This window comes from Protopterus annectens, chromosome 13.part0 (assembly GCF_019279795.1).
Source record: "Protopterus annectens isolate FY-2018-M chromosome 13.part0, PAN1.0, whole genome shotgun sequence".
Taxonomy (NCBI): domain Eukaryota; kingdom Metazoa; phylum Chordata; order Ceratodontiformes; family Protopteridae; genus Protopterus; species Protopterus annectens.
Window position 1 is genome coordinate 581,202,104 of NC_056747.1, and position 25,656 is coordinate 581,227,759.

General features: G+C 42.8%; 1 protein-coding gene across 1 annotated transcript in view; it reads right to left on the bottom strand.

The window, feature by feature from the left end:
- NCBP3 (nuclear cap binding subunit 3) overlaps positions 1 to 21,718 on the bottom strand; it is a 1,620,559-nt gene extending 1,598,841 nt beyond the window's left edge. Inside the window, exon 1 of the mRNA XM_044054866.1 lies at positions 21,054 to 21,718. Coding sequence (XP_043910801.1) covers positions 21,054 to 21,221 — 168 coding nt within the window. The 5' untranslated portion in view covers positions 21,222 to 21,718. The remainder of the gene's footprint in view (positions 1 to 21,053) is intronic.
- Positions 21,719 to 25,656: the final 3,938 nt, after the last annotated feature.

Sequence of the window (25,656 nt, forward strand, 5' to 3'; positions counted from 1 at the left end):
TCTCACATGTTGTAGTGTTGGGTGGTAGGAGGAGAGGGTTGCCTGTGTACATGAGGCAATTGCTGCATTGTGCCAGTATGCCCAGATTCACCAGGTGGACAGGAGAAATCAGTGGAAGCGTACCCTTGGATATGTCTGGTTTGGTGCTTTTTTTTTTTTAAATGTATAGGAGCTGTTTTCCCTTCCCTTAGCAAGATACTTTGCAATTATAGGCTGTTTAGTGCCTAGGATTAATTTCTCCTTATTAATAAGGAGAGTTGAGTGCTTGTATCAGTTTAAGGCTTCCTAGTGATTTCCAGCACATATTAGAGCAAGTGCTAGTCATGGGGATGCTTAAAGGTAAGATTAAAAAAATGGTTTATCCTAAACACTGCAGTGTGCACTAGAGAAGTTAGATGTGAAAGTAGGCAACTTAAGTTTTACCTGTTTAAAAAGTTAAGGTTTAGTGGAGAGTTACTATTTTTAAAACAGCAAGATGGATTGAAAGGGGTGGTCACTTTTGTATTCTGGTACTATGGAATACAGTAGGAAGGCCAATAAATTTAAATAGTTGAAGGGGAGTGAGTGATTTCAAAAATGATGATTTTGTGATTACTCACACAAGCCGGTGAAAGCAGAGAGGAAATGAGATATATGGTCAAATTAACATAAGAGGCAGCTAACTAGAAAGACAGTGGTATTTAAGACAGATAGGGTGGGGGGGGTGAGGAAAATTTTCTGCTTGACTCACAGGAGACAGAGCTGTGGAACCATATCTTTCCTCCCTTCTGGTTCCTAGAGTAGGACCTCTGGAGGTTGGAAAAGCATATGCCCACAGCAGACAAGGTCTTTCCGTCTTTCTCATTACGTGCAAATGTGTCTCGTACCTTGGGTCCAAAAAGTGCAGATTTGTCGATGGGTGCATTGACGAAGGAAGATTTAAAGGGGTCTGCGAAGTCACACAACCGCATCCAAGCACTACGTCTCATGACAACACTAGATGCGGCAGCTCGAGCTGCCCCCTCGGTGGTGTGAGATATCAAAAGAATCGAGGAGTTCGAGACGGATTCAAGAGTAGCTAGCTGCGAGGAGACAGTGTCATGCACCTTATCAGGCAATACCCCCACCAAAGAGGAAGATATTTCAGAAATTAGGTCTCTTTGGAGGTGAGTAAAGTGTGCCAGATAATTCAGCGACCAAATGGTGAAGGTCGCTGAAGCATAGGTCCATTCCCCTAGTCTGTCCATGGTCCAGGACACTCTGTTTGGAGGATGGACAGTGGAACTATATTTTCCCAGATCGCTCTTGGTGGCCGCTGCCACGACCATAGAATCAACTGTCAGCTGCTTGGACCAGTGGGGCTGGCTTCAGATGTAGATAAAATTTTGTCCGGGCCTCTAGGGGACATGTTCTACATTGTCCGGGACCTTCCAGGCACAGTGCACAATTAGTTTAACAAGATCATCTGCTGGTGGGGTCACACAGGAAGCAGACGGCCAGGCACAGAAGGCCTGCAGAAACATGGATGACTCAGAAGAAGGGTTAGAGGACTTCCATTCCCCCCCCCCGCTGTTTGAGGATTTCAAGAATGTCTCCGAATGAAACGTCGTCTGGGGGAGAACGTGGGGACTCTTCCCTCTCATCACAATCAGTGTCTTCTGTGATAGATTCCTCCGGGAAGTCAAGGTGCTTCCTCTTATGCAGTTTCTTCCGGGGTGGCTCTCCGGTGGGATCTTCAGAGGACGACTCCTGAGAAGGGGTTCCCTTCACATGGTGTTCTTGTGACTCCCATGCTCGGGGACCCGACACAGCGGGTTGGGAGAGGTGCATGCTAGGGAAGGTTTCCGATACTGGTGTCCTAGGTGCTGGTTGTGAGCCTTCGGAGTGAAGGACCCTTTCCATCACCTGTACAACAGGGTAGGAAATAGGCCCAAGTTATAGGCGACAATAAGAAAAGGCTAACTGGACTAAAAATGTAGTAATTTAGAAGACAAACTGTCATAAAATCAACAATTTACTACTTAGCTTTGAGAGAGATGGCCAACACGTCTGACTAAGAACGCGGCAAACGAGATCTGGAGTATCTAGGAGAGGGGCATTGCAGGTAGGTTCTTAGCTGAGAGTTTTTGGCTTGCGCGAGCTGGGAAATGGCCGTATCGGTTCCGAGAACAGAACAGAGGTCCCATCTGTAATGAATGAACAAAGATTTACAACATCAGGTAAGTATTTATTCACAACTCTAACTTCTCCAACACACAAAATAGTTTTCGTCCCACACATTGTGAAACTGAGACGTGAAAATATTGAACACAATAAATTGCATAAGAATTTCTGTCCACTTAGTACCACCTGTTTTCCTTGGCCCATCAAAAACATTCAACGCAATCTCCTCACAGAACTTTCATTCTTCAAACTCTCCAAATTCAGCCCTATCATGGTCCCACAGATATCTCACAGACAGCAACCAGTTAAATGGATGAAAGACTTTTCACCCTTCCTTCCTGCTTACACTGGAGTCTCATACGGTTCAATACTTGCCCCCACTTATCACAACACCCAAGCACCCTCATCTGCTCTGCTCCAGCCTTCTCGAAACTTAAATGACTTCACTCGGGGACAACTCCTCATCCACTGAAACATAGCTAAGAAGATCTCTCCTCCAGATCCTAAAAAAAGAAAAAAATGTTCACGCCAATACATTTCTCAGATTACAAACAAGGTACAAGATTACAAACAAAGTACTCTCTGAAAATAACACCAGAATAGTAATAGTACAGCAATCAAAGCTACTGGGAGTCGCAATGGATGACCACCTAAAATCTGATCTACACATTCTCCAAGCTATTAAAGCTCACCAAGAAACTTTGTTCATTATACAGAAGTAAACGCCAACTCACGGAGAGCTCTCGAAAAAACCCCGCATCAGCCTACTTACTATTATTTCTTCTTTACGACTCCCTCATCCTGAATAACCTTCACTGCACTCAAAAAAAAAAAAAAAACACTAGACAGCTGCTACAATAAAAAAATTCTTAGATTTGCAACCAATCTACTTACAAAAAATTCACCAATGCATAGCCTTAAAACAACTATACTGGCTAAAACTCCCACAATATCTTACCTATTCACACCTAATTATTGCCCATAACATAATATATAAAAAAGAAAAACTGTCCGGCATTACAAAACATTATAAAATATTACTCCCCAGCCAGACTGTACCTTCAAAATAAATCACTTTTGCTAATCTGCAAACTAATTCTATTTCTCCCACAAAAAAACAAGAGTAAAAAGGTTCTCCAAAATCAACAAACAATACCTACATAATTCCTGGCTATGCTCAAACAAACTACTGTTAAATCTAATGCTTACTACTGCACTGCATCCTAATGCTACAATATAAAAATTTTCCTTCTACTAAATTTGTTTTGTTTCCAAATACAAGTCTTTACCCAAGTACTAATTAACTGCTATACCCCCTCTCATTTAATGGCATCTATCTACAGTACTTCCTCTCCACCTCAACTTTATCTTTGGCAGCAAATCAAAATACCCAATTTTATTAATCACAACTCTGCTACTATGTTGTAATGTAACTAATGTTTACTCAATATATGTCAATGTAGGCTCATCACAATACTTTAGGATCTGAATTATGTTTATGTACTTCACTGAAAGTTTTCTGATTAATCCTACATCTCTAAACTGCAGTTGTTATTCTATATGATGTTTACTCTTTGTATGAATTGGAATAATTTTTGTGTGGAGCTTTTCTTCCCAGGTCTCTGCTGAAAGTTTTTTTTTTTTTTGACCAGTCGAACCTTCCCAGTCAACAAACGAAAAAATAAATAAATGTCAAAGAGATATTCTACTTCATCCTCTAGTCTCTTACCTTTCTGTTATGTTCACTCATGCTGGTATTTAAGCTTCAAGAACCTTGTTCTCACTAGCTAAAACACTGCTTGTTGGTCTGCAAGGCTAATAACCTGGCTAAAGTGATCTGCATGTCAAGTAAAACATAGCTCTTCAACAGCAGAGTTTCTTAAACAAAGAGGTCCAAGCAAACAAAAATGAGTAGTAGTTATAAAATAAACTACTCCCCCTAACTCCCCAGTCTCCCTCCCTGATCCTCTTCAAATGCAACCTAGATCAATAAATGGGTGACTACAAATTCACTCCTGGGGTGGCGCCCATGTCCCTCTTGGAAAGAGAAAGTCAGTATTAAACTACTATAGACTCTTACCTCTGCGAACTTTACCCAGCGAACCACAGACAACTGGGGCAACTCTGAATAAATATGGTTAGGCTTGTAATGGGCTCTAGGGCCATTAACCTGGTAACCTCATATGAACCTCATCTTTCGGCCCAGAACCTGGACCAAAGCTCCAAAGGCGGTGGTGTTGTTTCCATATTCATAAAGGATGCGCACACCTCCTCACTGGTAGCCCAACATAACGCATCAGAGATACTTCAGGTGCAGCTAAAACTGGGCAAGACAGCGATTCAGGTCATAGCCTGTTACAGGTCCCCAACCATGTCCCAAGACTCACACTACACGTTCCTAAGCACCCTGGAGAATATTAGGGTCCAACCTAACACTCTCATACTGGGCGACTTCAACTACCCCTCCCATTAACTAGGAAAACTACTCATTTACCAGTACCACTTGCCCATTTCCTGGAATTCATTAATTCCAATGCCCTGGACTAGCTTGTTCTTACCCCCACTAGAGGCAGCAACATCCTTGACCTGGTCATTACTAAGGTCGGGTGGCACGATGCCAGGGTAATCCTATGGGCTAGGCTTGTAAAGGCGCCAGGGCCATTAGCCTAGTACACACCTATGAACCTATGGAACAAAATTTAACAGACATAACAGGCACAGATAACATACTCTTTCTTTATATACACCACTGACTTCCTCAAAATCTCATTCTTGGGAGTCTTCAGTCTACCACTTTCACAAAGCACTATGCCAAATACATGTGTCAATCAACACTAGGCACCCACCTACCAAAAATTTGACACTTCCATCTAAATTTCCATCTTACCAACATTAAGCAAGATACATGAAAAAAATACCCTATGCACAACTAGTCAATTACAGCCAACAGAACAAGCTGTTATCACACAAACTGCATAGTTTCTGGGCAGGCTGCAGCACTACAATACAAACTCAACTGAAATATTGTCCTAAGCAAGGACAAAGAACACCTTGCAAGTGCACTCTCTGAAGACTTAAAAAAAGTCTCAGTGTCTGTTATTCTAAAAGTGTATTAGTTCTGGTTTAAGCACTTGGGCTTCAGGCCAGTTATTTTACATTAAGAAGGTTCGTGGTCTGCACTCTTGTGGGAGGAGAGGCTGGACTCTGCCCTTCTGAGCTGGGAATTTCTGGTTAAAGGCTTATAGTGCCTGCATATTTGAACTGTTTCTTACTGAAATTGGTACACCTTGTTTGCTGTAGCATACACTATATCCAGGCCTACTGAATCTAGCTTTACTTGTATGCTGCTTGTTTGTTTGCTTGTTACTTCCCTGAAACGCTAATTCCACCTACAACGCGGCTTTTCAGCGCTTCTGTGGATCCCTAGTGATATCTGCATTGCTTACTGTACTTATTTCCTTGTTTCACTTGAAAGAAAGTTACTGTTTGTCGTTTTTGCATTTACGTTACCTGTAACACATTGCATTTAAGTTACCTGGCACTTGCTCACTAAAGCAATTAAATAAGTCAGCACTAAAGTACTAAAAGCACTACACCCTCACAAACTCCCCTTGAGTACCTCGTTCCCCATTGGCCCTTTTTTTTTCAATTATAAAGGAATTCCCAATACTATTCTAGCATGTCCAAAGGTCAGTTGTCAATCTCCTCTCCAATCCAGCTGGTGAATCTGGGAATCTTGAGGCAATGTTACAACTGCCTCATGTACACAGACAACCCTCTCCTCCTCCCAACAAATTTCAACACATGTGAGAGATGCAACCATATAGCCATACTGGAGGCTACGCACTCTCAACTCAGTACTGGCGAAAAAAGTCAGGAGGAGAAGGAAACCACACTCAGTACAATTCCAGTCTCACACAGACCTACCACGACAGCAAACCAAACACATAAACACATAAAAACATACTCGGAGGCTCTAAATAAAAATCTGCCTAAGCAGCAGAGACCTCCAAAGCAGACACCCAAGCAACCGCTACCCCAAAACAAAACACGTGCAACACATAGCTCACAAAGCCAGTGTGCCGAACAGTCACAGCTCTTAAGGCTAAACAACACACCTGATACACTTGTAATAGGTGACCATCATCAGGCACACTGACGTCCTGCTCACCAGGCTAAACAAGGAGAAGGTCACGGTGAGCTGCCTGTCGGGCACTAGTATCCGCCACACAACACAAGCACTCAGGTCACTCCAAGGCAAGTACAAATATGACTCAGTCATTGTCCATGCTGGTGTGAATGACCTGAGACGTACCTCCCTGGACTACATGAAAAGAGACATAGAGGAGCTCTGAGCATGTAGCCCAGGCCGGTATGACCCTGACCTTGAGTAGCATCTTACCCTCACCAAGAATGATGCCACAATATGAAGACAAGATGATCAATTTCAACAATTGGCTTAAGTATTGGTGTCATTCAAAGGGGATCCAATGCCTGTCAGCCTGGGATGACATGCTCGACAAGCCACGATGCTTCGCTAGGGACGGCTTGCACCTGTCACCCCTGGGCTTTCGGATACTGGCAAAGGCTCTTGCTACACACATAGTGCCTTTTGTTAGGAACCTGGGTGGGAATTCCCAGATATGCACAGAATTAGTCCAAAATGACAAAAAATACACCGAACCCCACAGACATTGCCAACATCCTAGCTGACAGGTTCAGCACAAACTTCTTCCCCCCCCAGCAGAGTGCTGCCCCCCTGACATCTCAGATGCCCAGGTAAGAGCTGCCCTCTCCAAAGCAAAAAACACAGCATCAATGGGACCAGACGGTGTCCCGGCTGCCCCTACATGAACTCCAAGAAGAGCTAAACCCAAACATAAAACTACTGTTCAATCTCAGCCTTACTACAGGATATGTACCCAAAGAGTGGCGTAGAGCAACAGTGGTCCCTCTCCACAAAGGTGGTGCCTCAACGGATCCTGGAAACTATTGCCCCATAAGCCTGACTAGCTTGGTCTGCAAAGCTATGGAAAGGATCATCAAGGACCTCATAAATAAAGATATTGAGGACCTACAGACACTGGATCCTACCCAGTTCGGCTTTGTTAAGGGTAGATCCTGCCTCTTAAACCTGGTTGATTTCTTTGAAACAGTCACCAAGGCCACTGACGAGGGGAAGGTGGTCCGCAGAGCCTACCTGGACCTCGCAAAAGCCTTCGATACAGTACCCCACTCGGGCATTATAGATAAGCTCACCAGCTTAAATATAAACCCCTATGTCACTAGATGGGTTGCAAACTGGCTCAAGGACAGAACCCACATGGTTAGAATTGCTGGAGCCATGTCAGACTCCAAACCAGTTACAAGTGGCGTCCCACAAGTCTCAGTCCTGGGACCTCTCTTGTTCGGTATATATTTCCCGGAGGTACAGGCCAACACGGAAGGACTGTGGCGGACTAAGTTCGCAGATGACTGCAAACTGGGCGCCATAATCGACTCTCCAGCCGACACAAGCATCCTCCAAGAGGGCCTCACAGAAACAGACAACTGGTGCCAGAGCCATGGCCTCAAGCTAAACACCAAAAAGTGTATAGTCATCCCCTTTGGCAAAAACAAAGTGCCCACAAATTACCACATAGGTGGTAATCCACTAAGTACAGAAGAAGTAATTAGGGACCTGGGGACCCAAGTTGATAGCAATCTCTCATTTGACAACCACGTGGCCAAAGTGGTTAGAAAAACATTTTATATAGCCCACCTAATCATGAAGGGATTCACATCTAGATCAGGGGAGGTCATCGTGCCTCTTTACTCATCCCTCATCAGGCCCATAATTGAGTACAATGCCCCTTTTGGGATGTACCTTACCAGACACCTGCAGCAACTGGAAAGACCCCAAAAGTACCTCACCAAGAGGATCATAGGGATCAAACAGATGCCATATGCTGCCCGGTTAAAGAAACTCCAGCTCTACTCAGTGGCATACCGCCTGCTCAGAGGCGATCTGTGCCTGACGTATAAAGCCATGTCCAACCCGGAATTAATGGACATGCTGCACCTCAGAAAATCCAAATCCCATCGAGCTACACGCTCGAGAGACTTGAACCTCAGCACTGAAATAAATAGGACATGCTGGAGGGACAGATTCATAACCCAGAGGCTCCCTTCACTCTGGAATAAAATCCCAGTCCAGGTTAGGCAGAGTCCCTCATTGACTCTCTTCAAGAGGAATCTTGATAAGTGGATGGGAAATCGTAGGTTTACCCCGGGTATCACTTCTGTGTCACTGTTAGACAGAGGCACAGTATGCTAACCTCGAAAAAGGGCATAGCAAAATTAATTTAAAATGGGTGGCGAAAGCCAAACACACTCTGGCTAGGCTTATAAATGCCCTAGGGCAGATAGCCTAGTATGAACCTATATCTGTGAATTAAGCAGTTTTCACTTCATCACATGGCAGATCTGTTACTAACCTCCCAATTATTCAAACTCGTGCACTCTTGATTATTTCTCCCTTAGTTGCTTAACTCTTCCTAAATATACCATCCTATATCCTACAATGTCAGGACCACAATGAGCCAAAGATTGAAACTCCCTCTACAAAACATTGCTTCCCTACCATTGGTAGGTTCATAGGTAGGTACTAGGCTATTGGCCCTAGGGCCTATACAAGCCCAGCCAAAGAGGTACCCTGGCTTTTGCCACCCAAGAAAATTATTTTCCTGTGTCACTGTCGAGCAGAGCCACAGAAGTGCTCCCCGGGGTGAATTTCCTATTTCCCAGCCAATCATCAAGATTTTTCTTGAGGAGTGCTAATGAGGAGCTTTGTTTGAAATAGTTTATTCCAGAGTATAGGAAGTCTCTGGGACAGGAATCTATCCCTCCGGCATGTTCCGTTTATTGTGGTGACAAGGTTTAGGTCCCTAGAGCGTGTAGCTCGGAGGGATTGGGATTTCTTTAAGTGCAGCATGTCCAACAGCTCTGGGTTTGACATATCTTCGTATGTTAGGCAGAGATCACCTCTAAGTAGGCGATATGCGATGGAGTAAAGCTGGAGTTTTTTGAGACGGTCTGCGTAGGGCATCTGTTTGAGGCCTGTAATCCTCTTTGTGAGGTATTTCTGCGGCCTTTCCAGTTGTTATAGAGGTCTTGTGAGGTACATACCCAAAAGGGGCGTTGTACTCTATAATGGGTCTGAGTGATGAGTAGAGGGGAACAATGACCTCTTTTTTCCTGGATGAGAAACCTTTTGTGATGAGGTGTGCCACGTAGAAGGATTTCCTGACTACTGTGGCGATGTGCTTACTAAAGGAGAGGCTACTGTCCACCTGTGTCCCAAGGTCTCTTATCACACTTTCGGTGTTAAGTATACTACCACCTATGTTGTAGTTTATGGGTACAGAGTTTTTACCAAAGGGGTTAACAATGCACTTTTTGTCACTGAGCTTGAGGCCATGGCTCTGACACCAGGCATCTGTCTCAGTGAGGCCCTTTTGTAGGATGTCCGCATAGTTAGGAGTTTCGATAACTGCTCCTAGTTTGCAGTCATCTGCAAACTTTGTTAGCCAAAGAACTTCTGTGCTAGCCTGTACTTCAGAGAAGTAGATACCAAACAGGAGAGGACCCAGGACTGAACCCTGTGGTACTCCACTTGTCACTGGTCTGAAGTCGGATTTGGAGTCTGCTACTTTCACAGTATGGGTTCCGTCAGTGAGTCAGTTGGCAACCCATCTTGTGACATAGGGATTTATACCTAGTTTAGTGAGTTTATCTATAATTCCAGAGTGGGGGATGGTGTTGAAAGCCTTGGCAAGATCTAGATAGGCTGTGTGAACCACCTTACCCTCGTCTATGGCTTTGGTGACTGCTTCAAAGAAGTCTATCAGGTTTAGGAGACATGATCTACCTTTTGCAAAACCAAACTGGGTGGGGTCCAGAGTTTGGAGATTACCAATGTCTTTGTTTATAAGTTCCATGATGATATGTTCCATGGCCTTGCAGACCAGGCTTGTCAGGCTAATGAGGTGGTAATTCCCAGGGTCCGTGGTGGCTCCCCTCTTGCGGAGTGGGATACCCGTCGCTGTGCGCCATTCAGCGGGCACAAAGCCAGAGGTGAGGCTATGACTGAACATGGTACTTAGGTGGGGTGCCAGTCCGTTCTGTAGTTCGTGTAGAACACAGCCTGGGATGTTGTCTGGTCCCATGGATGCTGTGTTCTTGGCTTTGAAGAGTGTTTTTTTTTACCTGTGCAGACGTGATTACAGGAACTCTGCATTCTTCCAGTACAGAGATGGGCTCTTTAGGGGGTGAGAGGGGGGTAAAGTTAGCATTGAACCTATCTGCCAGGATGTTGGCAATATCAGTTGGGTCTGTATATTTAGTGTCATTGTGCTGTAACTCAAAGCAGATCTGAGTGTTGCCATTGAGATTCTTGACATAGCTATAGAATGCTTTGTGGTTGTCTTTATGTTCATAGGTAGATACTAGGCTATCTGCCCTACGGCATTTATAAGCCTAGCCAGAGTGTATTTGGCTTCCGCCTCCCTATTTGATTAGCCTACTGTGCCTCTGTAAAGTAGGTCACAGAAGGTACCCTTTTAAGATTAGTTTACTGTGCCTCTGTCTAGCAGGGACACAGACGAGATCCCAGAGGTGAATTTGCGATTTCCCATCCACGCGTCCAGATTTCGCTTAAAGAGGGTCAGTGAGGGGCTGTGTCTAACATGAACTGGGATTCTATTCCAGAGAGAGGGGAGCCTCTGGGAAATGAATCTGTCCCTAAAGCATGTCCTATTTATTTTTGTGCTGAGGTTTAAATCCCTGCAGCGTGTAGCTCTAAGGGACTTGGATTTTTTTGAGGTGGAGCATGTCCATTAATTCTGGGTTTGACATGGCTTTGTACGTCAGGCATAGATTGCCTCTGAGTAGAGCTGGAGTTTCTTTAGTCGAGCTGCATAGGACATCTGTTTGTAGCCCATGATCCTCTTGGTGAGGTACTTTTGGGGTCTCTCCAGTTGCTGCAGGTGTCGGGTAAGGTACATCCCAAAAGGGGCATTGTATTCAATTATGGGCCTGATGAGTAGAGGGGCACAATGACCTCTCGATCTAGATGTGAACCCTTTCGTGATAAGGTGGGCTATATAGAAGGTCTTTCTAACCACTTTGGCAACGTGATTATCAAAGGAGAGATTACTATCTATGTTGGTCCCCAAATCTATAATTACTACTTCCGTACTTAATGGATTACCACCTATGTGGTAATTTTGTGGCCATCTTGTTTTTCCCAAAGGGGATGACTATGCACTTTTTAGCATTTAGCTTGAGGCCGTGGCTCTGGCACCAAGCATTCATCTCTGTGAGACCCTTTTGGAGGATGCTTGTGTCAGCTGGAGATTCGATTATGGCTCCCAGTTTGCAGTCACCTGCGAACTTGGTCAGCCATAATCCTCCCGTGTTAGCCTGAACCTCAGAGAAGTATATACTGAACAAGAGAGGTCCCAGAACTGAGCCCTGTGGGACGCCACTTGTAACTGGTTTGGATTCGGACATGGCACCTGTTCATAGGTTCATAGGTTTATACTAGGCTATCTGCCCTAAGGCATTTATAAGCCTAGCCCAAATTATTGTGGCTTACGCCACCCCTTATATGAAAAAATACTGTGCCCATTAGTTTGTTGTGCCTCTGTCCAGCAGTGACCCAGAGATGATTCCCGGCGTAAACCTACGATCTCCCATCCACAGGTCTAGATTTCTCTTGAACAGAGTCAGCGAGGTGCTCTGCCTCACATGGACCGGGATTTTATTCCACAGCATAGGGAGTCTCTGAGTGATAAATCTATCCCTCCAGCACGTCCTATTTATATCCGTGCTAAGGTTTAAGTCGCTTGCTCTAGTGGTTTTGGTGGATTTGGATTTTTTGAGGTGGAGCATGTCCATTAATTCCGGGTTGGACATGGCCTTGTATGTCAGGCACATGTCACCTCTGAGCAGACGGTATGCGACTGAATAGAGCTGGAGTTTCTTCAATCTGGCAGCATATGACAGATTTTGGAGTCCCTTTATCCTTTTGGTGAGGAACTTTTGGGGTCTCTCCAATTGCTGCAGATGTCGGGTGAGATACATCCCGAATGGGGCATTGTACTCGATCATTGGTCTGATAAGTGAAGAGTACAGGGGAACAATGACCTCACTAGATCTGGATGTGAATCCCTTCATGATCAGGTGGGCAATGTAGAAGGTCTTTCTAACCACTTTAGCAATGTGAGTGTCAAAAGAAAGGCCAATGTCAACCTGGGTCCCCAGGTCCCTGATAACCTCTTCTGTGCTTAGTGGATTGCCACCTATATGGTAGCTTGGGGTTACCTTGTTTTTCCCGAAGGGTATGACTATACATTTTTTGGCGTTTAACTTCAGGCCATGGCTCTGGCACCAGCTATCTGTTTCCGTGAGTCCCTTCTGAAGGATATCAGTGTCCGATGCACTTTCCACTATGGCTTCCAGTTTGCAGTCATCTGCAAACTTTGTCAGCCGAAGTCCTCCCATGTTGGCCTGTACTTCTGAGAAGTAGATGCCAAACAATAGGGGGCCAAGGACCGAGCCCTGTGGGACACCACTTGTGACCGGCTTGGAGTCTGACACAGCGCCAGCAACTCTAACCCTGTGGGTTCTGTCCTTAAGCCAGTTTGCAACCCATCTTGTGACATATGGGTTTACATTTAAGCTGGTAAGTTTTTCTACAATACCCGAGTGGGGTATTGTGTCGAAAGCCTTTGCAAGGTCAAGGTAGGCTGTATGGACTGCCTTTCCCTCATCAATGGCCTTGGTGACTATTTCAAGAAGTCGACCAAGTTCAAAAGGCATGATCTTCCCTTGACAAAGCCAAACTGGGTCGGGTCCAATGTCTGCAAGTCCCCTATATCTTTGTTTATGAGCTCCATTATGATCCTCTCCATAGCTTTGCAGACTAGACTTGTTAAGCTTATGGGCGGTAATTACCAGGGTCCGTAGAGGCCACCTTTGTGGAGTGGGACCACAGTTGCCGTCACGCCACTCCTTGGGCACGTATCCTGTGGTAAGGCTGAGATTAAACAGCTGCCTTATGTGCGGGTTTAATTCCTCATTTAGCTCGTGTAGCACACAGCCGGGGACACCATCCGGTCCCATTGATGCTGTGTTTTTAGCTTTAGAGAGAGCAGCTTTCACCTGCGCATTTGAGATGTCCGGGAGGCTACACTCGGCTGGGATAGTTATCTCTCCTTTAGGGGAGAGGGGTGAAGTTTGCACTGAACCTGTCTGCCAGTATGTTGGCAATGTCTGTGGGTTCAGTGATTTTTGTATCATTTTGGACTAATTCTGAGCATATCTGTGAGTTTCCACCCAGGTTCCTAACATAGCTGAAAAAGGCCTTATGATTGTCCTTTGAATCCATGGCAATTTTTCTCTCAAAATTGGCCTTAGTTGATTTTATGAGTGCTCGTAATTTTTACTAATAATGATCAGGGTGACTTCCCTTTTATGGATTTTGTTCTATCATGTAATAGCTTTCTCCTCTTATTGTAAAGTTTGTTAATGGCTGGGGTCCACCAGACTGGACGTTTGCCCTTTGTGGAAAGAGTCTTGGTTTTATTTGGGATTGCCTGATCCATGCAGTCCTGGAGGTGTTCATAGAAGGCATTTGTAAGGGCTTCCGCAGCTTGGGTTGTGGTTTCCTCTGACTCAGGGGCCTTGAAGGATAACACACCAGTCTTGAGTAGTGTGAAGTTTGCTTTAGAGAAGTTCTTCACTATGGTCTTTTTTGTTTGGGGTGGGGGCGGGATGTGGATTTCCAGTGAGATTAGTTTATGATCAGATCTCACCAATGAGGGATATACTTCCGGTGTGGAGCATTTTGTCCCCATGTTTGTGACAATGAGATCTAGTATATTTTCTCCTCTCGTGGGAACAGTGACTAGCTGTTCCATGGCATTTGAATTTATGAACTCCAGGAACCGTTGGGCTAGAAAGTTAGGGCTTGAGTAATGTTCCCAGTCTATATTCGGTAGTTGAAGTCACCCAATATGATGGTGTTTGGAGATACATTTATACCCTCCAGTGTCTTCAGGAAGGCTGTGTGGGGTTCCTGAGTTTGAGAGGGTGGCCTGTAGCATGCTACAATTTGTAGAGCAGTTTTGCCTATTGTTAGTTGCACCTGGATGGTTTCAAGCTTCATGCGTTGCCACCAACCTGGAGGTGTGAGTATCCTTTATGAATATGGATACACCCCTCCTTTTGTGGAGTGGTCCGGGTTTTGGGGCGGAACGCATGATATGAGGTAAAACCTAATAGTGCCGGGTGCTCTCAGGAGCCTTGAACCAGGTTTCAGTTACAGCACAGACATCGATGTTCTCCATACTGAGAAGGGCCTCGAGTGCGTGCATTTTGAGATTTAGACTTCTGGCATTGAGCAGCATTACCCTCAATTTCTTCCCATTTTTGTTTTCTAGGGTGGTAGGTTTAGAATTTGAGCCTTGCCTAAAAAAGGCACTATGGGGGTGGCAAGAGCCTTAGCCAATATCCGGAATCCCAGGGGTGACAGGTGCAAGCCGTCCCGTGAAGCAGCGTGGCTTGTCAAGCATGTCATCCCAGGCAGACAGACACTGGATCCCCTTTGAATGACACCAGACATTAAGCCAATTGTTAAAGCTGATCATCTTGTCTCTATATTGTGGCATCATTCTTGGTGAAGGAAGGATACTGCTCAGGGTTAGGGTCATACCTGCCTGGGCTACATAATCAGAGAGCTCCTCTATGTCTCTTTTCATGCAGTCCAGGGAGGTGCGTCTCAGGTCGTTCACACCAGCATGGACAATGACTGTGTCATATTTGTACTTGCTGTGGAGTGACCCAGTGCTTGTGTTATGTGGCGGATTCTAGCCCGATAGGCAGCTTACTGTGACCCTCTCCTTGTTCAGCCTGGTGAGTGGGACGTCAGTGTGTCTGACTATGGAGTCACCTATGACAAGTATGTTTGGTGTTGTATTTGGCCTTAAGGGCTGTGACTGCTTTGCACACTGCTTTTGTGGTTTATGTGTTGCTTTTGGGGTGTCTTGAGGTAGCAGTTGTTTGGGTGTCTGCTTTGGAGGCCTCTGCTGTTTAGGTAAATTTTACTCAGAGCCTCCGAGTATGTCTTTGTGTGTTTATGTGTTTGATTCAGTGGAGTGGTAGCATTATGTGAGGCTGGTTTTGTGGTGTGTGTAGTTGCCTTCTCCTCCTGTCTGGTCTTGCCAGTCCTGAGTTGAGAGAGCTCAGCCTCCAGTTTGGCTAAATAGCTGCATCTCTCGCAAGTATTTGTGTTATGTGGGAGGAGGAGAGGGTTGTCTGTGTACATGAGGCAGTTATAACATTGCCTCAAGATTCCCAGATTCACCAGCTGGACCGGAGAGGAGATTGACAACTGACCTTTGGACATGCTAGAATAATATTGGGAAATCCTTAATTGAAAACAAGGGCCAGTGGGGAGTGAGGGTGTAGTGCTTTTAATTTTTAGTGCTGACTTATATAATTGCTTTAGTGAGCAAGTGCCAGGTAACTTGAGTGCAATGTGATACAAGTAACTAAATGCAAAACGACAAACAGTAACTTTCTTTCAAGTGAAACAAGGAAATAAGTACAGTAAGTAATGCAGATATCACTAGTGATCCACAGAAGCTGAGAAGTTGCGTATTAGGTGAATTAGCTTCCAGGGAAATAACAAGCAAACAAACAACAAGTATATAAACAAAGCTAGATTCAGTAGGCCTGGATCTAGTCTATGATAGAGCAAACAAGGTGAACCAATTTCAGTAAGATACAGTTCAAATATTCAGGCACTATAAACCTTTAACCAGAAAATTCCCAGCTCAGAAGGGCAGAGTCCAGCCTCTTCTCCCACAAGAGTGCAGTCCACGAACCTTCTTAATGTAAAATAACTGGCCTGAAGCCCAAGTGCCTAAACCAGAACTAATACACTTGGACACTGGGCTCTCAATCAGCAGTTCCCAACTTAGAAGGATGAAAGCTACCTGTCCTGCCACCACAGTGCTTGCCACAAACCTTCCTAATGTAAAACAACTGGTCTGAAGCCCAAGTGCTTAATCCAAAAGACTTGAATGATAGCTACACTTTAATCAAGTTACAACCAAGCAGTAATAAATACCATTGAATACTTTAGAGAATGTCTGGATTAGTGCTCAAGTTACACAAACAAAGCTAGATCCAGCAGGCCCGAATCCAGTCTATGCCACAGCAAACAAGGCGCACCAACTTCAGTAAGAAACAGTTCAGATATGCATGCACTATAAGCCTTTAACCAGAAATTCCCAGCTCAGAAGGGCAGAGTCCAGCCTCTCCTCCCACAAGAGTGCAGACCACGAACCCTCTTAATGTAAAATAACTGGCTTGAAAGCCCAAGTGCTTAAACCAGAATTAATACACTTTTAGAATAACAGACACTGAGCCCTCAATCAGCAGTTCTCAACCTAGAAGGATGTAAGCTACCTGTTCTGCCACAACAGTGCAGACCACAAACCTCTCAGTGCAAAACAACTAACTGGTCCGAAGCCCAAGTGTTTAAACCAAAAGGCTTAGAATGAGTTACACCAAGCAGTAATAAATACAATTGAGTATTTTAAGATGATGCAAAAGTAAAAAGAAGTAGGTAAAACACAAGTACAGTAAAAGCAGATGAAATTTTTTTTTTTTTTTTTTTTTTCTGAACAAGTGCTGAGATCAAAGAAACAGATTTGAGTGCTGAAACTAGAAAACTGGCTAGTTACAAGAAAAAAAAAACAAGCTAGAAGGCTTCCCTCAAACACAGAAGGGCTTGGGGGCTCAGAAGCCTACAAATAGTCTGTACCACTTAACAAGAAAGGCAGGAAATAAGCTTAATTTTTTTTTCTATTTCCCAGATGCTCTCTTTGTACACAGTAGGAGTGCCTGAAATCAGAATATGATCTCACTGCACTCAGTTGAGTGAGCAAATGAGATGGGCCCAGAGGCAGGCTGAGGGGCGGGCAGTTTCAATGCTGAAGAGCAGAATAACCAGTTAAAAATTCCTTCAACACTCCTTCATACACAGTTTAAATCAATTTAAATACTGTATTTTTTAAAAGTAAAAGTGCATAAAAAGGTACTTAAATTCTCTTATACGTCCAGTTGAATATAACCAAGTTCTTAGCTTGCCAAGCTGAAGTTTTAAAGCAGGAATTATTTCACATGCACCAGTTTAAATATGCAAGGACAGGAAATCACTGACTGTGGCTACCCCCACACCTGTAATTACTAGCAAATAACAAAATTCAGCCAACACTAGCTTTTAGTTCAAGTTACTGAAGAGCAGAATAACCAGTTAAAAATTCCTTCAACACTCCTTCATACACAGTTTAAATCAATTTAAATACTGTATTTTTTAAAAGTAAAAGTGCATAAAAGGGTACTTAAATTCTCTTATACGTCCAGTTGAATATAACCAAGTTCTTAGCTTGCCAAGCTGAAGTTTTAAAGCAGGAATTATTTCACATGCACCAGTTTAAATATGCAAGGACAGGAAATCACTGACTGTGGCTACCCCCACACCTGTAATTACTAGCAAATAACAAAATTCAGCCAACACTAGCTTTTAGTTCAAGTTACTGAAGAGCAGAATAACCAGTTAAAAATTCCTTCAACACTCCTTCATACACAGTTTAAATCAATTTAAATACTGTATTTTTTAAAAGTAAAAGTGCATAAAAAGGTACTTAAATTCTCTTATATGTCCAGTTGAATATAACCAAGTTCTTAGCTTGCCAAGCTGAAGTTTTAAAGCATTGATTCTGACCATGTGGGTTCTATCTCTGAGCCAGTTTGCAACCCATCTTGTGATATAGGTGTTGATATTTAAGCTGGTAAACTTATTTATGATGCCGGAGTAGGGTATTGTGAATCAGTGGCGATTTTGTTTTCGTAAGTAGCTTTGGAGGATTTTATCAGGGATCGCAGCTTCTTACTGAGGCTGACCAGGGTGCTCCTCCACTCGAGATTTTACTCTCTTTTGCAACAGTTTCTTCCTTCTGTTGTACAGTTTGTTTATGGCAGGGGACCACCATAGGTCCAAAACATTCGGAATCCCTTCATCTTCACTTCAAACAACCTCTTATCCATTATCCCAAACTAAATTAAAAGTATATGTTCAAACACAATCTCAGTGCAAACACCTTTTCAGAAGAAAATCACCTGTGTATACATCACTTGCATGGACTTGCATAGTGTTCGTGATTCGTTGTGGTTTTTTACACTATCATTTTGTCGCAGTGTGTATACATCATCCCACATAATATTCATATGCAAGTGTTCTAGCAATTTAACACTTCCCCAAATCACATTCTTCCTTGTCTACTTATCCCCCTCCAATTTTTTCAGGCAACTCCACCCCCTTTCCTTAAATAAATATATATACATAAATACATATAATTAAATGTGCGTGTCTGTATTTATATATGTATACATATACACACATATACACACACAACAAACCAAAAAACAGAGTAGAATATGTAGTTCTGTGAACTCCCCAGTTTATATTATACTCATCTTTGCTGCACAACTGTATTATAACCCCCGTTCAACTTTTTTTTATCTTTGCTACAGTGCATTTAGTATATTATGCTGTGGGTTTTCTTTGATGTTATAACTGCACTTAAAGGCTAAAACTGAAAAAATTTCTATGAATCCACTTCATCTACTCCCAAAATAATGTAACAGAAATTAAAGGACACCTAATAATTTATTATTGCACTTCTCAAGTACTCTCTCAGAGTAAAGTGTGTGTACAGGAAGGAGAGAGCAAGCGATCCCATCACAATTGTGTCACTGCCATTTTCAACCAGCTGGCCTTACGTACTACTGAACAGTCAAAAATCTCACACACACACACACACAGTGAAAACATTTTTACCACTCATCCTCACTCCCATATTTTACTGCCATAACGCAGTGCAGCCACATCTTATTCTCCTCTACTGTGCATATATTCCTCACCATCATGGTAATCCTCTAGTACTGACTTGCAGCAACACGATGTTCCCAACCTGATACAGCTGCCAAAGTTAAACACAATATGTCAGATGTGGCTTTACCAATACACTACAGAATTACTTTCTTAACCTTCACTGCTGCCTTTTAACTCAGTACAGGAAAGTACTGCCCAGACTTAAGATGACAAAAATCCAGAACTTCACCTCACCCGCCTGCTGCAAGAGTACATCTCATAGTATTTTCAATTAGTTCCTTACAGCAAAGAGCACAACTCTGCATTCTACGGGTAACTTCAGATGCCAATCAACAAGCCACAACAACACATCCAACAGGCACACTTCCCACAATACCACAGCCCCAATCTTAATAGCTCATTATCTAACCCCAGTATGTTGACTGAACAGAACAAACAAACAATGGACGATGCTGCACCTTGGACATCATTCTTAAGAACATTTTATTCTTATAAGTTAGTACTAGCCTTGTGGGTCATTTTAAGCCTAGTCTAGCCAATCATCCCCACGTGAGAATCAAACCCTGCACCTTCTGTCTATAAAGTAAACACCCTAATCATGACACCAACCTCCCAATCAGACTTTTTTATATATTTTACAGAACAAGTGCAGGCCTTCATGACAGTTGAACTCATGACCCCTGGTTTACTAGACTAGTGCTCTTACCCCTGAGCTACAAGGCTGATAAATATTTGGAAAATCAGTAATTCATAGGTGAATACTAGGCTAATTGCCCTTAAGGTAAATTTTAAGCATAGCCAATAACAAGGTAAGAATCAAACATTGCACTTTGTGCTTATGAGGCGAAGACTTTAATCATTATGTCACACCCACCCCACTATTACCTTCTCAAGTCACTCCTTATCTTTTCTAAACCATTCAACATAACTTCTTGGTAGATAGGAGGAGGAAAACCCACTTGGACACACACACACAAAAAAAAAAAAAAAAAAACAAACATGAAAAACTCCAGAGAGTGATCAAAGTGAGGACTTGAAGCTAGAAGGCACTACATTTAAATCAGTTCAAAACACTAAACCTGTTCCGTTTTAAAAGCAATAAAGAAATGCAAAAGCTGAAAGAGATGCTTACAAAAGGTTAACCTACTTCACAAAACAGAAATGTAATATTTTTACAAGAAACCCTCCAACAATAGATTTACAACCATACATCTCAACTGTCCAGATTTTTGCCGCATATTTTTGGTCTGTGCCTCATAAAATTGTGGTTTTCTGGATTTTGTGGCACATCAAGGACTGAACTCAATAAATAATGACAGACATTTGAGTTTCAAACTTCATACCCTTCAGATAACGTATGGCAACAGAAGACCTTTTCTTCTAGCAACTTTCTAAGTTTATAACAGCAATATTTAACATTTGTCCCCCATTATTTTTAGCGTTGTCCAGATTTTTTGTGCTAACAGGTTGAAAGTCATGTTTACAAGAACAGTAGTCTTATATAGTTCTAGTTACACACTATTTGAAACTTAACCGATCTGTCAAATATTTTTCACAGACTACAGATGTCAACTTCTGCTAAAAATAAATAAATAATGCACAAGTCGCTAGCTAGATGAAACTGTCAGCTGTCCAAAGGAATGATGTATGTGTTTACTCTCAGTGCTAAAAGAAACATTAACGTGACTGACCTGTTTTAAGACCTCTTAGCTTACAGTACTGACAGGAATGACACACAAGCAATTTAATAAGCAGTTCACTTAGAGGATAACCTCTCACAAGATAACACATGACTTGAGGCAGGTGATCATAAGGTAAGCAGGAGCCCCGCCTATCTACTATGCTCTGCTCCTCATCACCGGTAGTTTATTAACTCCACTCCGGTGTATTAGGCCTACCTTACCGGATTAAACTGCCTGAAGCTTCTTTGGACCGGGAAAGGTTCGAGTTCACCCTCTTCCACCTCCATGGGCTCAGGTTCCGCTTCCGGTTCGCCTTCAGAACCTGAACTGGGGGACAACAAACCGGTATCCGACTCGACAGACACTCGTAAACTCCGAACAGCCGCCATCAGTCCTCCAAGTAGTGTCCTCCAATGCTGACGACTAAAAGTTAAAAGAAAATTGTTCAGCACCCAGATAAACTAACAAATCTATGTTACGCCATCCTACGCTGGCTGCCACAGGGGCACACGGCTGCTGCCTGGTGACAGAATGCATTTGCTGTCTGGTCCTTCCTTGTGTCTGGAAACGATTACATTATAACACTATATAACTCCAAAATTGTAGTTTGGAGCTTTCTGTTTCCACGATGCTGTGCTCGGGTGACCTCTAGTGCAAATAGTGTCACGGTCCTTTTGTCGTGGTTTCTCTTCGAAAACAGGATATTTTTAAATGAATGTCTCTCTTAAAAAGACTTTCTAGCTTAAACAGTTTTTTTTAAATTTAATTTACTGAGCACAGAACATATAATACCACGTAAACTGTATGCAACTATTATCACCCTACGACGCGCAACAGTAATCTCCGCCCATATTTAGTTCAACAAACAAAAGCACGCCTCAGAGTCAATAACTGTACCGCCCACAGCACGTTACTTCTAGCGACTAAGCAATAAAGGGGAAAAAAGAGAGGTGTACAGGTGGATTTTTTGTCGGATGTGTCACAGAGGGCATGCTATTGGTAATATTTGTGGGATCCACCCCTCTAGTTACCATATTGCAATTATAAAATGGATTTGGGGGTGAGGCCAAGAATTTGCAAATTGTACAAAACAGGAGGCACTGCACACCACAAGGAAGGTAAAGCCATACACCACCGCAAAATGTATAGGTTCTAAAAAGACCTTGAAGTACAATATTTTATTCATGAGCACTGAGTTTTTAGTTGTTGACAACTTGTATATTATCTCCATGGCCACATCACACAGAGTGACTTTTGGTCATGGCAGCTGGCCACATCACATGGGCCTTTGGCCACCATTCTGATCTACAATGTATCTTAGTGTAATGGTGAAGACTTTGCTTACTGTGATACAGTAACAAGACTCTGTAGCACATAATGGTGACCAGACCCGCAGAAATCCATTCGTATACTGTTATTTTTGTTAGGTATATTGTTGGATGTGTTAATTGGATTTTAAACGTTGGTCAGTTATTACTAGGGTTACCGTATACCTGCGAACCCAAAGGAGGACACTGAAGGTCATAAAGGAAGACAAAGGAGTACGCTTCCTATTCTGCTCATGAAAGACAGTGTAGTGCTGCTACAAATAATTCCTTAACTGGCACAGGGGGCGCCTGGACTGCTGTACAATAACATTTCAGTGTGTATTTACATTAAGCTGGTAGTTTGCTTCAAGGACAAAATAACCAAATGTATTACTTAACAGGTTGATGGAGAAAATCACCAATTCACCACTGAATAGTTTCATGGAAAATACAACAAATACACTACTGAACAGGTTCAGATCTTTAAAATAGTCAAGAGTTAAGGCATGTTGCTTTCTTCTTCATGTAATGGTACTGCTAGAAGTTTACTGCTCATAAATACAGAAGCTTAATACCAGAGTACATGCAGATCCCCACAGTATATTATACCCATAGGCTCTCACATCCTTGTCTTACTAATTTAAACCAAAATGCTCCTTGCACATGCCCTGAAATATAGAAATTAACATAAAAGGACTCCAAAAACTTAAAACTGACTTTCTTTCAGCTAGTAAACCATCTTCTGTTCTACAACAATATGCCTGCTTAATAATGATCCTGATCTAAGATATAGTATGAATTTCCAGTGCTTTCTGAACTTGAATGAAAACTTTAAAAACAACTAATTTGACAGGTCACAAAACACGTCATCAAAATTAAAAGTTATAGTAAAACTATGTGTTTTCATATTTCTCAGACAAGGTGACTTTTTTCGCAGCAGTTCATCATTCTCAGCAACATAGGCGTGGCACTCCAGACAAGAAATGTTCTTAAAATTGTACTTTGTAAGAAGAATTCCTCTGACAGACTTCAATCAGAAATCAGACTTCAGACCAGTGACAAGTGGAGTACCACAGGGTTCAGTCCTGGATCCTCTCCTGTTTGGTATCTACTTCTCTGAAGTACAGGCTAACACAGAAGGTCTTTGGCTATTGAAGTTCACAGATGACTGCAAACTAGGAGCCATAATCAAAACTCCTAACGATGTGGACATCCTACAAAAGGGCCTCACTGAGACAGATGCCTGGTGTCAAGGCCATGGCCTCAAGCTCAATGCCAAAAAGTGCATTGTCATCCCCTTTGGTAAAAACTCTGTACCCATGAACTACCACATAGACGGCAGTCTACTTAATACCGAAAGTGTGATAAGAGACCTTGGGACACAGGTGGACAGTAGTCTCTCTTTTGATAATCACATTGCCACAGTGGTCAGGAAATCCTTCTACGTGGCACACCTCATCACAAAAGGTTTCTCATCCAGAAAAAAGAGGTCACTGTTCCACTCTACTCATCACTCATTAGACCCATTATAGAGTACAACGCCCCTTTTGGTATGTACCTCACAAGACATCTACAACAACTGGAAAGGCCGCAGAAATACCTCACAAAGAGGATTACTGGCCTCAAACAGATGCCCTACGCAGACCGTCTCAAAAAACTCCAGCTTTACTCCATCGCATATTGCGTACTCAGAGGTGATCTCTGCCTAACAAAGCTATGTCAAACCCAGAGCTGTTGGACATGCTCCACTTAAAGAAATCCCAATCCCTCCAAGCTAAACCTTGTCACCACAATAAATAGAACATGCTGGAGGGATAGATTCCTGTCCCAGAGACTTCCCATACTCTGGAACAGACTACCTATCTATATCAAACAGAGCTCCTCATTAGCACTCTTCAAGAAAAATCTTGATGACTGGTTGGGTAATAGGAAATTCACCCCAGGGATCACTTCTGTGACTCTGCTTAACAGGGGCACAGGAAAATAATTTTCTTGGGTGGCGAAAGCCAGGGTACCTTTTTGGCTAGGCTTGTATAGGCCCTAGGGCCAATAGCCTAGAACCTACCTATGACAGAGTCAACAGACGTCTATTTCTTTCTTTTGTCCAGTGTGCATTGATCAAGGAAAATGCTCTTTCAACATTAGCATTGTGCCCAGGAATACAAAAGAAAAATTCAGAGATTTTAAGCAGCTCTGAACAAGTGGCTTTGTTTGCAAAACTTTGAAAGTATGAACACCACTGTTCATGAAGGAGAATGTCAAAAATCTTGTCATCTTTCTGTCCTGCAAATGATTTCAGGTTGCAGTATTGGTCAAACAACTGTGCATCGTCTATAACAATACCCTTTTCGCTCATATATGGTACGCATGGCAACAGATTATTGAACTTACTGTCTTTCACTTTGTTTAAATACATCCAACAAAAGCACTGAAATTCATTGAAGAGTGTCATCCACTTTTCCAAATAATCAATCCACCCCTGGTACATGGACTGAATCTCTGTCATGAATGTCTTGCATTCTTCATCTCAGCCGTCTTCATGCAGTTTTTTTAGAAGTTCTCTCTTTCAGGGAGATAAAAGTTTCACTCTCTCTCTGCTTTGTCGACTGTAGGATGCTACAAACCTCCAACGCTAATATTTCTTCCCTTTCAATAGATGCGATTTTCGTCTGAAATACTGACATGCAAAAAACACAAATATACTTCTTAAAAACTGTTCTTGAAAAAATTCTTTATTAGCACCGGTGGCTGATTTATGCTCTGAAAGTATGCTTTCAGTGTGGGGAATAACTGCAACAGTCTCCCAAATGCTGCAAATAGGCTGAGCTATCTGGTTTTAATGTGGTATAGCAACTGCTGATAGTTAACATCAACAAATTCACAGAAATCTTTTAGATCCTCTGTGCAAACAGTATACACAGAAAAATAGTTGAACAACTTCAGCACAATTGCTTCAACATCAACTGCCATTAAATCTGCACCATGTCTAATACAGTTGTGAAGAACATGGGCTGGACATCCAAGACCCACCAATGGTTTCTTGAGGCTCATTTTCAACTGTGAAAAAACATTCTTGCCTTCTTTCCTGTTGATGCCCCCAAAGTTCATGTTTACATTGTGTCCTGCAAACACAATGCAGTTTGACGACAGACTGTATTTCTCAAGAGTTTCCAGCAGGTAATTACATACCATTTCAGATGCTTCACTTGGCATCCTGTCCAGTGCAAGTACTCTAGTCTGAATAACGCCAGCTTTCCAATTAATATTGGGAATAATTTCTCTATACCATGGTTACTGGCATCTGTTGCAATTCCAAAGCAATTAATGTCATTTAATGATTTTACTACTTCCATAACAGTGTGAGGACCAATGACATGGTTAATAATTGTCTCTGTTTTTGCCCTAGCATATGTAATATTTTTAGCAGTTTCGGAGTCACCAAGGTTCAGGTTGGCATAATGGTTAAGGTGTTCACCTTGCAGATACAAGGTACAGGGCTTGATTCTCACATGGGGTA